Source organism: Rhipicephalus microplus, chromosome 8 (genome assembly GCF_043290135.1).
Source record: "Rhipicephalus microplus isolate Deutch F79 chromosome 8, USDA_Rmic, whole genome shotgun sequence".
NCBI lineage: Eukaryota > Metazoa > Arthropoda > Arachnida > Ixodida > Ixodidae > Rhipicephalus > Rhipicephalus microplus.
In genome coordinates, this window is record NC_134707.1 from 61,124,507 (window position 1) to 61,139,405 (window position 14,899).

Here is a 14,899-nt window from a genome sequence, read left to right on the forward strand (position 1 = left end):
CATACGGAAGTGCCAAAACTGAGGCTGAATTGAGTGGTAGACAGACGCAGACCGAAATTTCTGCGTTCAAGTATCCTAACAAAGACTGCCGTCATTTAAAAAAAATGCCCGCAGCTTCCCTCGGGGGAACACTGAGGAGGATGCGGAGCATATAATTGGTTAACGGGGTGTTAAAGTGCGACTTACTTGGGTCGATGGCTAAATTGGTTAACGTGGTTGTGAAATGGGGTGTTAAATTGCGACTTACTTGGGTCGATGGCTAAATTGGTTAACGTGGTTGTAGGAGGGGGTGTTAAATGAGTGAACACGTACACGCGTATGCCAAAGGGCGGCGCTGGTCGAAGGGACGTCGATCATTGTGTTTGTGGATTCGTTGGAATTCATTTCACCGCGACCTTGGACGTCGACGCGCCGTACAAACCAACCGACGAGCGGCAACTGAGCGAGCGAGCGCCGACCTTGAGTATATATACAGCTCGACGGCGCATGCACTGTCAGCTGTTGAATGTTCTCGAAGCGCGACGCCACATGCGCGTCCACTGGAGAATCCGGAGAATTGTAGATGTCGAACGCGGTGTGTAGAGGAGGAAGGGTGCACAGATGGTGGAGGAGTGAAGCGCGCGCGGTGTGTAGAGGAGGAAGGGATGCACAGATGGTGGAAGAGTGGGCGACGGCGCATGCGCGCGCGTCAGCTGTCGAATGTTCGAGAAGCGGTGCGGACGGCGCGGACGGCGCACTACAAGGCGCGAGTATAAGATGCTTCCGCATCTAAAATCGTACCGTCTCTTGAGCACTTGCCTAAGATGGCGGAAACGGCGTGAGCCATTCTCTTTTCGCTCCGTTGCATTGGTCTCTCCTGAAACCTTTCAACACCATACGTAGTGCCCAATGCCTCAGGTTTGACAGGAATCGAAAGCTTTCTGTCCCTAAGGTGGCCTTGTAGTGGGACCACTTTTTGACCAACTGACGATGTCATGTGGTGAGGTCATCCCGTGACGTCATAAGTTCTGGCCATCGGTAATGTCATCGCCTTACGATTATGTCCACATCATTTGTGTCAATGCCGCTAACAGTCAGCTCTCGCATTTGACGAGGCATGTAATACTTTCTCCTTGACAAAAACATTGGTGAGATCTGGAAAACGTGTGATCAATTCGTCCAGGTTGTGGGGATGCTGACACCCCCTGTAATGTGGTTTGCGCCGCGTGGCGCACGTGTCTCGCCCCAAAACCGCATTTCGGGTTACAACAACCGGGCGATAGATGGCGTTGTGTTTGCGTTGAGCACCACTATCGTCATCATCATCGTAGGGTATCGCCGGCAGTGACTCCTGTCTAGAGTGGCTAGAATTCTAGCCACCCTACCCTGGCGGAAGCAAGCCTTGGTGGCGGGCGAGAGTTGAGTCTCTTTTGCGCGTGCCGGTTGCCGCCAACGGTTGTCTCTACCGTGGTTCCCCGGTGCTCGGCACCGCGGGCTGCGCGCCGGGGGACCCTTGTGGTAAGTCGAGCGTTGGCGACGCTGCCTTGTGTGTGTTATTGTGTTTGGCATGGAGTGTATGGTAATATTGTGTGCGGATGTTCTAGCGTGTTAATTACGATTACGGCGGACGATATCGTTGTTCGAAAAGTAGCTAAGTAAATGTGTGTTTGTTGTTTGATTTGTACCGACCATGTCTGCTATGACCTTTCACTCCAAGAGCGTGGTGTGGCGTGGCACTTGCCAATTCGAGACCACACAAGGTGTAGGTGATGACAAGCGTGTTCGCAACAAAAATCTCTTTTGTCGATATGCAAGTCATTTTGAAGTTTGTGGGAGCCACATTTCATGTGCAATACTTTTTTTAACGCAGTAACAGACATTCGGAAGCAGATTTGTGCATCTGAAATGTGCGCATCTCTCAGCTGAAGTTCTAAATCGTGAATAATTGCATTCGCGTCACTCAAGTAAACAGGCTGTGTTGCGATGAAAATGCAGCAGTTGCTACCCTTAAAAGGTTGCTTGCTAACTACACAGCGATATATATATATATATATATATATATATATATATATATATATATATATATATATATATATATATATATATATATATATATATATATATATATATATATTTGATTTCCCCGAAGAACACCACAGTTACCGCAATGAACACCACAACAAGAAATATTGTGTTACCCTTTAGCGTTGTTTGCTGAATTGCTGCTCCAAAGACTCTTCGACGAAAGTATATTGACCCCCCAAAAACGCTCCTGTTACTACTTAAAGGGACTAATACACAGGGCTCGTCAAATGATTCATTTTTCTTAGCGTGTACGTCTTCAAATGGAATGGCGCTACCTTCGGTGTTTTGATTAATGCGCTATGTGTTGTCTTTCCTTGGGTTGAACACAGATAGCACGCAAAAAAATATTATTTCACGAAAATTACTTGGGCAAAAAAAAAACGGAGCATACGAGAAAAGCACACAAAGGACATTTTTCTTGCGCCAAGCAATTCTCGTGAATATGCACCAACTAGGCCCTCAAAGTTTACGATTTATTTTGTTCGTTTCACGCGACTAGCAACATTGCTAATTTTAGAATTCCTTCCTTGCTTTGTTATGCTTTCCAGCCCGAAGACTGTCTCTTGAGTAACCAGTGGGAAACTGCATCGACCAGAGCTACGATTCCCTCCTCTCGGGCCGGAAAACGTTGTTAGCTGCTTAAGGGCTGTGCTGAATCATCACCTTCGGCGTTCCTTACTTAGAACTTTGACTCAACTGCCTAAAAAATATTTGTGGTACTTTTAAACTAACCAACAAACCTTACGATGACTTTTTTTGTTTTTACCGCGTGTACAACATGTTCTGACTGCCTGTAACCTTCAGAAGCACCTGAAAGCTATACTTTGTGTGCTCTTTTGCTTCATAAGTGTGTTACGTGACTTGCGATACACGACCGAAATTTCAGAACGTGTGCTCTCCACTTACATTGTGGCCCATTGCGTCCACCATTAGACGGATCGCCATCAGTACAAACTGTCACCAATATTAGTTTGAAGCGGCTGAAATGTTTTTAAAAATGAGCTGAATTAAAGGAATTTTATCGATACGGTAATGCGTTGTGGGGTTCCTTCTCTTTCTGCACCGTAAAGCAGCACGGTTAGGTTTTCGAGTGCTGCGTTTTTCTTGTCATTAAATCGCTTACGGCCGGCCACAGCATGGCTCCCGTAAGATTCAATACACCGGGAATGTTCCTTATTCTTGAGCTGTTTTCCCACACTGCTGAACATAATGAAGCTTGTGCTCACTACAGCTGCCCACACTGCATGTCTCATTACGCTGCTTCAGGCTCACACTCTCGATCTTTTGGTTTATTAGACTAAATTACATGGTGAGTATTTTAGTAGGCGTTTCTAAGGCTGTGATTAGCCTGCACATTTGCCTGTGTTGCATTTTTGTCACTATACAACACTTCGGAGTGAGAGAGAAGAGAGAGAATTTATTTACAGAAAGGTAGAGAGGTCGGCCTGAGCAGTATCTTTAGCCGTTTGGGCATAGTAAAGATGTGTATGAATATAACAAGCAAAGTTCGCTGGATGAGCCGAATATTCCATCACACGCATGTGTGTGTGTGTGTGTGTGTGTGTGTGTGTGTGTGTGTGTGTGTGTGTGTGTGTGTGTGTGTGTGTGTGTTTGTGTGTGTGTGTGTGTGTGTGTGTGTGTGTGTGTGTGTGTGTGTGTGTGTTTCTTTAGATGTTATTGAAGCGTGCGAAGGTTTAATATCAATGTTATTCTCTGGCGCGAGTATATCATAGCACACGATTGGTCAGCATGTAGTATGCTTTAAACTAGACCTTCGAACTGTGTCTGGCCATTCCCATTAAAACGAGCATCTGCCTATTGAAAATTATTGTACTGATCGACTCCGGCAAAGATATGTTCCAGCGGGTACAAGTATAACCATCGCTGAAGCATTAATTCCACCGCAGAGTGAACTTAAAAACACTCGCGGCAGAGATTCCTGCCCAAAATCTCACAGAGTGCCAAAGCCTTGAGAAACACCGCGACACGTCTTTTCACTATGCAGACATTATTCATTGTATAGAAGCGCCCAGAAATGATATTGTGATGATAGCAGCGCTTAGTTTTTAAATCATGTCAGCGCTATAAGCGCCCGAAAAAAAATTTGGTGGGGGAGGGGTGCGTTGGACGAAAAATTTCGGGGAGGGGGTTGACCCCCTCCCCCTTGGCTACGCCACTGCAAGCGCTGTAGGCTCGTATCGGCGAACAGAACGTTGGGCGTCGACAATCTGAGAAGCGGCCAAGAGCAACGACTTTTACGCGTGCATCATCGAAGATTCCAGTGCTGTCGCTGGCAGTGATTCTTGTTGTGGCCTAGCAACGAATGTTGTATTTGTATTGCATTTGGGAATACGGATACTGGTATTGTTGGCTACTTGACATGTCTGTGAGTTGTCTTGTTTATGTTATTATGTACACTTTAGTGATTCGCCTGCGTTGGTGCACCTTTTGACATTTTCGCGATTATAGATTTTATTGTCGTTTGGCACGAAGATCGCACGCTAAAAAATGCTTGTAGTAGTAATGTACAACATCCTGTGTTTTGGAGTGTTAGTTTCTTTTTTATGTAACAGTGAGCCTGCATCACTGCATACATTATTTATGTATTTTATTTATAAAATACTGCAGGCCCAAACTGGGGCCCGAACAGGAAGGGCAAAAGGACACAAACAAAGCAAGGCAGAGAAATCGCATACCCAGCAAAAAAATAACACTGGAATGTGTACAAAAGAAACTGCAGCAAAAAATAAGGCAAAAACTACATAATTTCTTTAAAAGTGGTTCGTCAAGGTGAAGCAACAAAAGTAGAAACATAAAACAAAACGTTTTCACACACTGAAATAAGACCATGTGATAAAGGCACGTCAGACTTATATACACAAAGAGGCATGAGATAAGGCAAGTGACATTGGCTTTTTAAACTAAGGATCAAGGAACAGAAGGATAATATTTAATGAAGCTAAAAAATTTGTACATCCTGGTCAGAAGTTCAAATAGTAACATGTTCTAAGAAATCGTCATTATGTAAGGGGGGAAATGGTAGGTTGTTCCAGTCGGTGATAGTCCTTGGGAAGGAATATTTGAAAAGATTAGTGCGTGTCCGATAGGTGTTAGAGAGGCAGCATGACGATGCCGTGTTGTTCCAGCAGTAAGCGGCAATAAGTAAGGACTTGGGTTAATAGCAAAGAGTTTATTTTTCAGTACAAACAGGAATTTTAGTCTCTGTATTTTTCTGCGCAGGTGTAGTGTTTGAATGCTATTCTGCATGATTAAACTAGAGGGAGAGTCACTATTATGACATTTAGAATAAATGAACCTGACAGCTCTACGCTGAATTATTTCCAATCTATCGATATTATTTTTGTGTACAGATCCCAGACTATGCTGGAGTATTCGATTTTAGGCCGCATTAGTGATGTATAAGCCATTAAATTTGTACTAGAGGGTGCATCCATTATTTAATGTCTGAGGAAACGAAGTTTTCCGAACGAAGACTTGCATATGTTGGTAATGTACGTGTATTCCAATTAAGGTTATTAGTTATTGTGATTCCCATGTTTTTGTACTCCTTCACTTCTGCAAGCATTTCGGAACCAAGCTTGTACCCAAAAGAAAGTTTTTAGATGTCTGTCGAGTTATTGACATATACACTGTTTTACTGAAATTTAACTGCATGCTCGACCGATCACACCAAGATAGTATACTTTGGAGATTATTGTTGAGCGATAATTGATCTTCAAGGCTTTTAATTTTATTATAAAGTACACAATCATATGCAAATAATCTAATTTGAATAGGGGAATGAATTTTGTTGGTTATGTAAATAATGAATATCAAGAATAATAAGGGGCCAATGATACTGCCCTGAGGCATACCAGATGAGACTGGTAGCTTCTCAGATGAATGGCCATTAATAGAAACTACCCGACTCCGGTTGGTCAGATAGGCAGCCACCCAATCAACTAAATAATCAGGAAGATTATTCGATTCTAGTTTAGTAATAAGCTTGCTATGTAATACAAGATTGAACGCTTTCTTGAAATTTAGAAATATTACATCAACCTGGCCTGACCCATTAAAAACACTAGCAAAATCATGAACAACTGTTGTTAACTGTGTGATAGTAGAGAAATCTTTGCGAAAGCCATGTTGACAGGACGACATGATGCAGTTATCCTCTAAATAATTATTAGTTTCTTTAGCTATGATAAGTTCAAGTAGTTTGCAACATGGCGAGGTTAGTGATATAGGGCAATAACTTGTTACTAGTGTGGGGTCACCTTTTTTTAGTACGGGTACAACACGTGCCAAAAGCCAATCATTAGGCAGTGTAGCTAAAGACAGGAACATTGGAAATGTACGAGCTATGAAAGGTGCTAACGCTTCTGCATATCTTTTCAGAAAAACATTAGGCATATCATCTGGACCTGAGGAAGATTTAGTTTTAAGGTTGAGTAGCATAAAAACGACACCTGGCATTGATACAACATCGGGAGCAAGGAAGTATGGTCTACGGTTATGAAGTGTAGCAGCATCAAAACTCGAAAAAAACACTGTGGAAGTATTCACATTTTATTTTTGGACCCAGGACTAGCCATTGGCTACAGGTCCAAGTAGTCTGATAGTCTTTTGTATTGTATGATTCAACAAATAAAAAAGTGGTCGTGTATGTTGCACAAATAACTCCTACGCGTCGAGCACGTGACCGCATCGGAAGGTTTTATAAAACTATCTAAATCGTTATCAGTCCTCGGACACTCGCTGCTCAAGGCAGCAGCTACATTGCCATGAGATGGTAACATGAAAGATGAGAGATAAGAGTGGGTGCAGCAATACAAATGATACAAATACGTGAGATCAACAGCTTTCAAAGCGTCGGCCAACTTAAAGACGCATCACTAATTCAAAAATACGACGTGACGCAGAATTCTATACTCAAAATGCTTCGTGAGACGGCGTTTGGTCCGTGAATAGCGGTCGTCCTTTAGTTCAAAAAGAACTAATCGAAAGAAATCTATTTCACCATTTGACTATTGATCGATTGATTGATATGTGGGGTTTAACGTCCCAAAACCACCATATGATTATGAGAAACGCCGTAGTGGAGGGCTCTGTAAATTTTGACCACCTGGGGTTCTTTAACGTGCACCCAAATCAGAGCACACGGGCCTACAGCATTTCCGCCTCCATCGGAAATGCTGCCGCCGCAGCCGGGACTCGATCCCGCGACCTGCGAGCCAGCAGCCGAGTACCTTAGCCACTAGACCACCGCGGCGGGGTATACCATTTGACTATTGCGCCAAATGGTAAATACGCTGCATGCACGGTCAGCGGTTACTATATACTCGTGAAGTTCTGCAAATTCTCAAAATTCCGGTAACAGCAACGAAATTGTCATACGCATATAGGCAACGTGCCAGGCTGGTAATCGTGCTTAATTATTTAGCGTATAAAGTGTCTCACAGGGACAAATTTAATAAATAAATTTCGTGAGCACAGTCGTCTGAAAACGGAATGGCGTGCTGAAGACATCGCTTTGTGCTTGCGCATATTTTTCAAACACCGATTAATAACTTCATTAGGCAATGAAAATGCTTACGACCGTTGGTGCGGAAGATTGATGCGTCAAATTCAACACTGCTCGCCGCCCTTTTTAGCACACAAATATTTCTGTAAGAAAGAATTGTTAACGCATTAACCTCATTCATAAGAATGTGTTATATTCACTAAAGGTCGCGAAGCCCTTGCACAAACCTAAATATTTACTTCTTGTGCAACTGCGACGCTGAAATCAAGAAACAAGCGTAGGGCTCTTGCAAGATGGCTGACGAGCATATTTTGTTATGAAATTAAGGCAATAGTTGCTAAGCTGTCGATTGCCGTCAATCGCAGGAGTCGGCAGCGACTTAGCGGTAATAAATTTCGGGCTCCATCAAGCGCCTTGTACACACATCTTTGTGGTTCCCCAATCTGGCTCTTCATTCAACATACGTTGAATCACAATTTGTACATCCAATTGAATCATAGTACCACTTACGAATTCGCGCACGTGCAACTCACGAGAGCGTTCCAGAGGTACAAGCGGCTGTCCATCGCAGCGGCGACAATCCAGCAAACTATACAAGAGCGATAAGTATTCGTAAAAAAAAAGTTAATGCAAGACAACGCACAAACACCCGTAAAACTTCGCGACTCAGATGATTATTGCGGCACTTTTCTTTAGAATAATCGATTGATATGTGGGGTTCAACGTCCCAAAACCACCATATGATTATGAGAGACGCCGTAGTGGAGGGCTCCGGAAATTTCGACCACTTGGGGTTGTTTAACGTGCACCCAAATCTGAGCACACGGGCCTGCAACGTTTCCACCGCCAACGGAAATGCCGCCGCTGCAGGCGGGATTCGATCCCGCGACCTGCAGGTCAGCAGCCCAGTACCTTAGCCACTAGACCACCGCGGCGGGGCTTTCTTTAGAATAATAAGTCGTACATTCACTAGATATAAAATTCATTCGTCTTGTTCTTTCCTTCGTCTCCCGATGAAATACACGCGTTGTCTGAGTTCAACCGCAGACCTCATGCGTTGTCGTACAACGGTAAATGGAAAGCTTGTTTTTTTTTTTCGCACGCACGCAATGCAACATATGCATTGAATTGCATATGTTGCATTGCATATATGCATCCCATATGTTGCACCGCAATGCAACATTTAAGAAAAACAGTGAAAGGTAATGCTTAATACAGCTTTTTTTCCCTATCGAATTAGTACTCGATTCTGCTCAACCACCCCCGGTTTCCAGTAATGTCAACAGTGAGAAGAACTCCAGCAGTTGGAAATACAGTATGCAAGGGAAATAAACTTTTGTTGTTGTAATCGGACTACGTGCCGTAATTAATATCTCACAGCGTGCTAATACAGTTGTCTGCGCTCAGGAACAGTGCGCGATTACACGTAAAACACTGTGGTGTCCTCAACGTGGAGTAGGTCGACTATTATACGAAGTACTCACGTGACGTCGTCCGCAAGGGGCGCTAGAGCGGCAGTCGCCATAGTTCTGGTCTCGCGCGCGAGCATCATCGTTGTACCATAATCAAAGTCTTCAACAGCACGTGCTTTAAGTTTATATTTTTCCAAGAAAACGGATTGGTGGGGTGCAGTGACGCCAAAAGTCACGCTGTCATTTGCCGGATCACTGACGGGCCGGCGCACTCACTGGCGTCACCTGGCGGGTAGAGCACAGTAAGTACCCTTCTACAGGTAAGCATTGCGGCGCATGGCGACGAAGCCACCTGTTAAAATCACGCGATGCCATGCTCATATTTACAAGTAAAGAACGGCTAATCGCGCAGCAGATGGGGAAAACGGGCCAAGAGAAAAGAAAGAAGAAAGGCCTAACACACAACAGAACGCGTAAGTCTTTGCTGGGTGAGTTCGGATACGATGATGCTGGGGCTAAGTGTTTTTGATTACAGCCCGCACCGGTCATTCCTCAGTTGAAAACTGGGGAATGACTTCTCAAGGACTTTAACAAAGTTTAGTACCCACCTATGCACCGGTAAGCTTTCTGCGCTGTTGAACGAAAACGCTCCGCAACAGATTTCGTCAGCACACAGGCGCTCGGGCCTGCCATGCAGAAACAGCCTGGTGTTACGCGTGCTAGCAACATCGTGCAAATCTCACAATACTCGCTCAGCTAACGCTGGGACTACAAATTTGCGCAGATGCGAACTATTGAGTATAGGGCGTGCCAGGGGGCGTCAGCTGTTTCGTTCGCCAGTGCCGGTTTGTTTCCCCCTGGACATTTGACGTCACTTCCGTGAATACGTTTTGCTAGACATTGAGATACGATAAGGCCTCTCCTGAGTTTTCCTTGCTCTATGCGTTTTACAACAGGGAAGACTGCACAAATGAAGCGGTTCTTCAAATAAGGGGAGGCTTCTCAAAAACTCTTCACCACTCGTGTTCGCCAGAATGCACAAACTGCTAACTTGATTAATAATAGAATGGAGTGGGCATTGGCTACATATAAAAGAGTAGATACGTAAAACACCAAGTAAAAGTACGAATCGTTGCCAATTTCTAAACGCCTCGTGCACGTTTCATACATCACGGGCATTCCCCGCATGTCTGCACCACTGCTTGTTTTCATTTATTTTATCACAATGACACCCATTCCTGCTAGATCTATTATTAAGAACGTGAGTAGCACCTGACTCAGCAGGTAGGCGTTTAAGTACTCGTGGCAGGGTAGTGAGTGGCAATGCGTCGGCTGCGTTCAGGAAAAACAGTGTCTGTTGCTCTGATGAAGACCTGTCTTCGTGCGCGTCGGCCATCGGGACGCTTTTCAACCTCACTCTAGACATTAGGCAAGCTGAAGGTGGACGAAAGCCGCATCATTACACTCTTCTTGGCCACATCAACGCCGTGCAAAAATAGTTACGACCGAAGTTTCCGTTCCTGAAGCAAGGAGGTAGGGTTCATCTCTGTCATAGGCCGACGTCAAACTCGACACGAAGCTTCCGTAGGAACCGTTAACATTACGGAGAGCAATGACGTACGTGGATGCATGGATGCACTGTGCTTGCACCTTTCTAGGGTGCCGCAACACGACCTGGGACTCCTGGACGAGCAGGGTCTCCCTAGCCTTCCAAGGCTCGGCGACAAAACTGTACCACAGGCCGTCATCTCTGGTCGTGTCCTTACACAATCCATGACAGAGATGTACGCGCGTCTGCACTTCGCAGCCCACTTGTACAGCTTTCTGGCCAATATGGACGTCATACGGCCCTGGGAGCTCTATCTCGTGGGCCAGATAAAGGACCGCAGCGACGTCATCGGCGACATCCTCAAGAAAATGCGGCGCAACAATGTCTTGGGCGCGTTCACAAAGGCGACGGAAAACGTCTATTGCAGTTGCCTGCTCGTCGCCGATGACGGTGGAGGCCATGACTACAAGCCTCACTTGTTCGCCACCTGGCGTACAGAGCCTTTCATAGCAGTTCCCGAATCGCCCGAGGGACAATCACCGTCGCTCGCAAGCGCCCTCGGACAGGTATTCGGCCCACATCTGGATTCCTTCCGTTGCGGCGTTTACCAAGACCTGATGTCGGCGCATGCTGTGGTCGTCCGGTTGTTCCCGTGATGCCGTTGCCAGTTCCCGTGCATGTTGTCCATGGAGAACGAGGAAACGATTGTCTTCATTTTGGCCTGTGATCTTATTCCGTAAGTCAACTTTCTAAGTTGTTTAGCTTTCCTTTCTAAATCCAGCGCAGTTGCTCTGCCATCGGTAAATTTAAGCCCACGATCCTTTCAACCAACACTGAAATGAACAGGTATCCATCCTGTCGTCTATAGGAACCACGTATATATAGCTGCATAATTTAAGCACCTGACCTATTTAGGCACATGACAAAAAAACTGACAGGTGCCCGCCATGTCATACGTGGGAACTACGTATCATGACTGTTAATTTTTATTTAAGCAGTTATCCAGTGCCATTGGTTAAGCAACCCTGACTTGAAGCGTTGTTGGGCATGAAAAATTTTCTGATGCGGTTTCGTTTTGATGACGTATTCACTCGTATGTAGATGAACACGAACGCTAAAAAAGAACTCATCTAACTGTCCTTCGCTGGAAAAAAACTCTGGTGACGCATGCTTGTACAAATTAATCCTTCAAGCGGAGCCATTAATTGCTGGACCCATAACAATGCTTGCAAACCCAATACGTCTTGCTGTGTGCCCTCAGTGTTACCACTGTTAACTATTAAATGTCGTTGACTTGTACATATTCATTTTAATCACAATGAAGAAATGTTACATTATTTCTCTGCTTTGCAGCACCAAGACAGTGCCATGGCCTTCGACGGACTAGCGTTTTTGCGAAAACCACTCCACCAAGTAAAACACCAGACCATCAATCATCGAAGCCAAGAAAGCTCCTGATAAGTACCACGCCTGTTCGAAACACTGAGAAGGAAGCGAAAGGCGTATTCGAAGTGTCTGTATTGAACAGTCATTTATTCGACGTCTCATTTTTAATCTACATTTTTTTACGTTACTTTTAGCCCGATACGTCTTAAATATCCTGCAGTCCGCTTCTTTGAGACTCCCCTTTAAGGGTTAGTGCCAGCCAGGCGGAGGACATGACCCTAAGCTCACTCTTCACAATGTGTAGTCACCTGCATCACGAGACATCTTTTTCACTTCTTAGCTCTGTGACGATGCCTCGATGGAGAGGCCGAAAGTTGTCCACGTATGTGTCAATGTCACCCGACGCAAGCGGCCGCAATAGCACCTCTGCTTTTGGTATATAATGAAAGACAAGAGATCACGGCATCGATTAGCCGATTACAAGAACTCAGATGCTCTGGCGCTTTAATAAAGTTCTTTGTATGCATGTATGCACTCGTGTTTTGTGGTACGTTTGCTTTTCAACCGTACTTCTTCGAGTCAAATGCCTTTAAATATTATCAAATATTATTATTGCTAGGGTGGCACATTTTCAGATTTCAGTATACGTGCTTGAAGCCCCCGGGCATGCGTATAGCTCAATAACTTGCGCAATGCATCGCAACAGCCCAGCTCGGGCGATAATTAGCGCGGTATCCCGTACAGGGATGCCACCTCATCAGTGGCGTTGCATATATTCTTGCAGACCAGCCCAAACCTCTCATGCCCGAAACGGCGAGTCTTCCGGAAAGTGGGACGCGACAAAGAGTATTTGGCCGGGAAACATGCACTAATACTTTGGATTTAACGTCCCAAAAACCGCGACATGATAATGCTGTGCTCCGGGGTGCTATGTAGGATCGGCCGAGTTACGCGAAACTATGGATTTTCGAGTAAAGGCGACGACCCCTTTTGAACGGGCCAACAGTATACGCAAGTCAAATCCACCCGTCAGCGCGCTGCGTTTGATTGGTTACGATGGAACTAGTCATCGGGTCAAGGACGGTCGACAAGGCCCCGCCGCGGTGGTCTAGTGGCTAAGGTACTCGGCTGCTGACCCGCAGGTCGCGGGTTCGATTCCCGGCTGCGGCGGCTGCATTTCCGATGGAGGCGGAAATGTTGTAGGCCCGTGTGCTCAGATTTGGGCGCACGTTAAAGAACCCCAGGTGGTCAAAATTTCCGGAGCCCTCCACTACGGCGTCTCTCATAATCATATAGTGGTTTTGGGACGTTAAACCCCACAAATCAATCAAGGACGGTCGACAAAGTCCGGCGGTGTTTTCAAACCAGATGCATCTTTCGTTTGTTCGTCGCTGCACTGAGTGCAGAAGTGCACTCATGCAATAAAAGTGCCAGAAACTTTTCGTGATGATATTTATAGAGGGACGGGGCGTTTGTATTTACTTTGAAGCTTTCAATGCCTGCGCTAAGTCTGTTTCAGAATAATCAGCATGGTGGCCTCCGAGATTAGCGCCGGCAAAGCGTCTTATACAACATCGCGACCACACCTAAGCCCGAGGCCACGTGGTAATTATCACGGTCAGCCAGTACATTCTAGCACGCTGCTCGGCCGGTGCGCGTATTTTTTGTTGTCCGCTAGCACCCGAGCATGTGTGGCCGGCTGATTAGGTATTTGCCTGGACATAATACTTAGCTAGATAGGCCAGTGCATGTTATGACCAAGCTAATTACGCCAAGTCATGGGAAGGCTGAGGCAAGGGCATTATTTTGACTCGGTGATGATAAGAGATTCAACGGTTGGCTACGATAAAAATTTGTCCCTAGATTACTAAAAGGGAGCCTGCTTACCCGAAAGGGTGAAGCAGACAGCGTGATATGAACATGTCTTAATGTTATTTATTTACCCATACTGCAGTCTCAGTTTTTTGAGACATAACAGGTGTAAATACAGATGTTCAGCAACTCGAAGAAACACAACTTAACAAAATGCACGTTTAAACAATTTTGTTTTTCAAACTCCTCAGCACTGAGCCTGCGTACAGACTGATCAGGCTTATTTCAAAAAATCCACGTTCCGCACTGAAAAAAAGAAAAGACAAGAATTCAGAATATATCTAACGAGGAAAATGTTTAGGGGAATTTTAAAACGGTAAGTGCACGAGCTGGTTGGCATGTATGCATATTTATTATATTTCCAATGCGTATATATTTGTTCAGATGAAGTAAACGCTCATGTTGTGACGCTGTTCCGTCCTGTCGTCTTTCTTCTCTCGTTCAGCCGTGCTGTTTTTTTTTACAAAAAATTTGGGGATCAATTAGCCGGGTACGGTGTGCAGAAGGTGCAATGAAGGATATGGGTGCTAGAACACTCGATCTGATGTGACCGATCTTGTGCAGGAGGATGACACAATTGCGAGTTCGCCGATGTTCGAGAATGGCCGCACCGATAAAACATGCGCATACAAAGTGAGCGAGAGACACTGGTCAAAGCGAAAAAATAGAAGTCTTATTACTTCTTTTTTAGCGGATTCTACATAGCCATGTCACGGCAGTGTTGAGGTGACCAAACAAACGACTATTATGTGAGTATGGTCGAAGCCGTACGCGCTGTAAGTACGCATTTTTTTTTATCTGGAGTTGCCTATAGCGTGCGCCGGGAATACCAGTTTTCGAAGAGCTCGTTGCAGATTGTTTCGACGTGCTGTGCCATTTCAAATATGTAGCGAGAGTTACACCAACATATTTGAATTCCGTAAGACGTACTAGACTTACACGGTCATTAGACATATATATATACATATATAAAATTTTAAGAAGCCGTTCCTTATTTGAACAAATCGTGACTACACAGTCTTTTGAACTTCATATATATACTTGTCATGTTACATTTCGGTCACAAAACAGCGAAATAAGGCTATTCAG

The 14,899-nt window shown here is 45.0% G+C and overlaps 1 protein-coding gene across 1 annotated transcript; it reads left to right on the top strand.

The window, feature by feature from the left end:
- Positions 1-10,347: 10,347 nt before the first annotated feature.
- Positions 10,348-12,346, top strand: LOC142768563 (uncharacterized). Its single transcript, XM_075870558.1, has 2 exons — positions 10,348-11,288; positions 11,906-12,346. The coding sequence occupies exon 1, from the start codon at positions 10,633-10,635 to the stop codon at positions 11,206-11,208; it is 576 nt and encodes a 191-aa protein (XP_075726673.1). The 5' UTR covers positions 10,348-10,632; the 3' UTR covers positions 11,209-11,288; positions 11,906-12,346.
- The last annotated feature ends 2,553 nt before the right edge of the window (positions 12,347-14,899 follow it).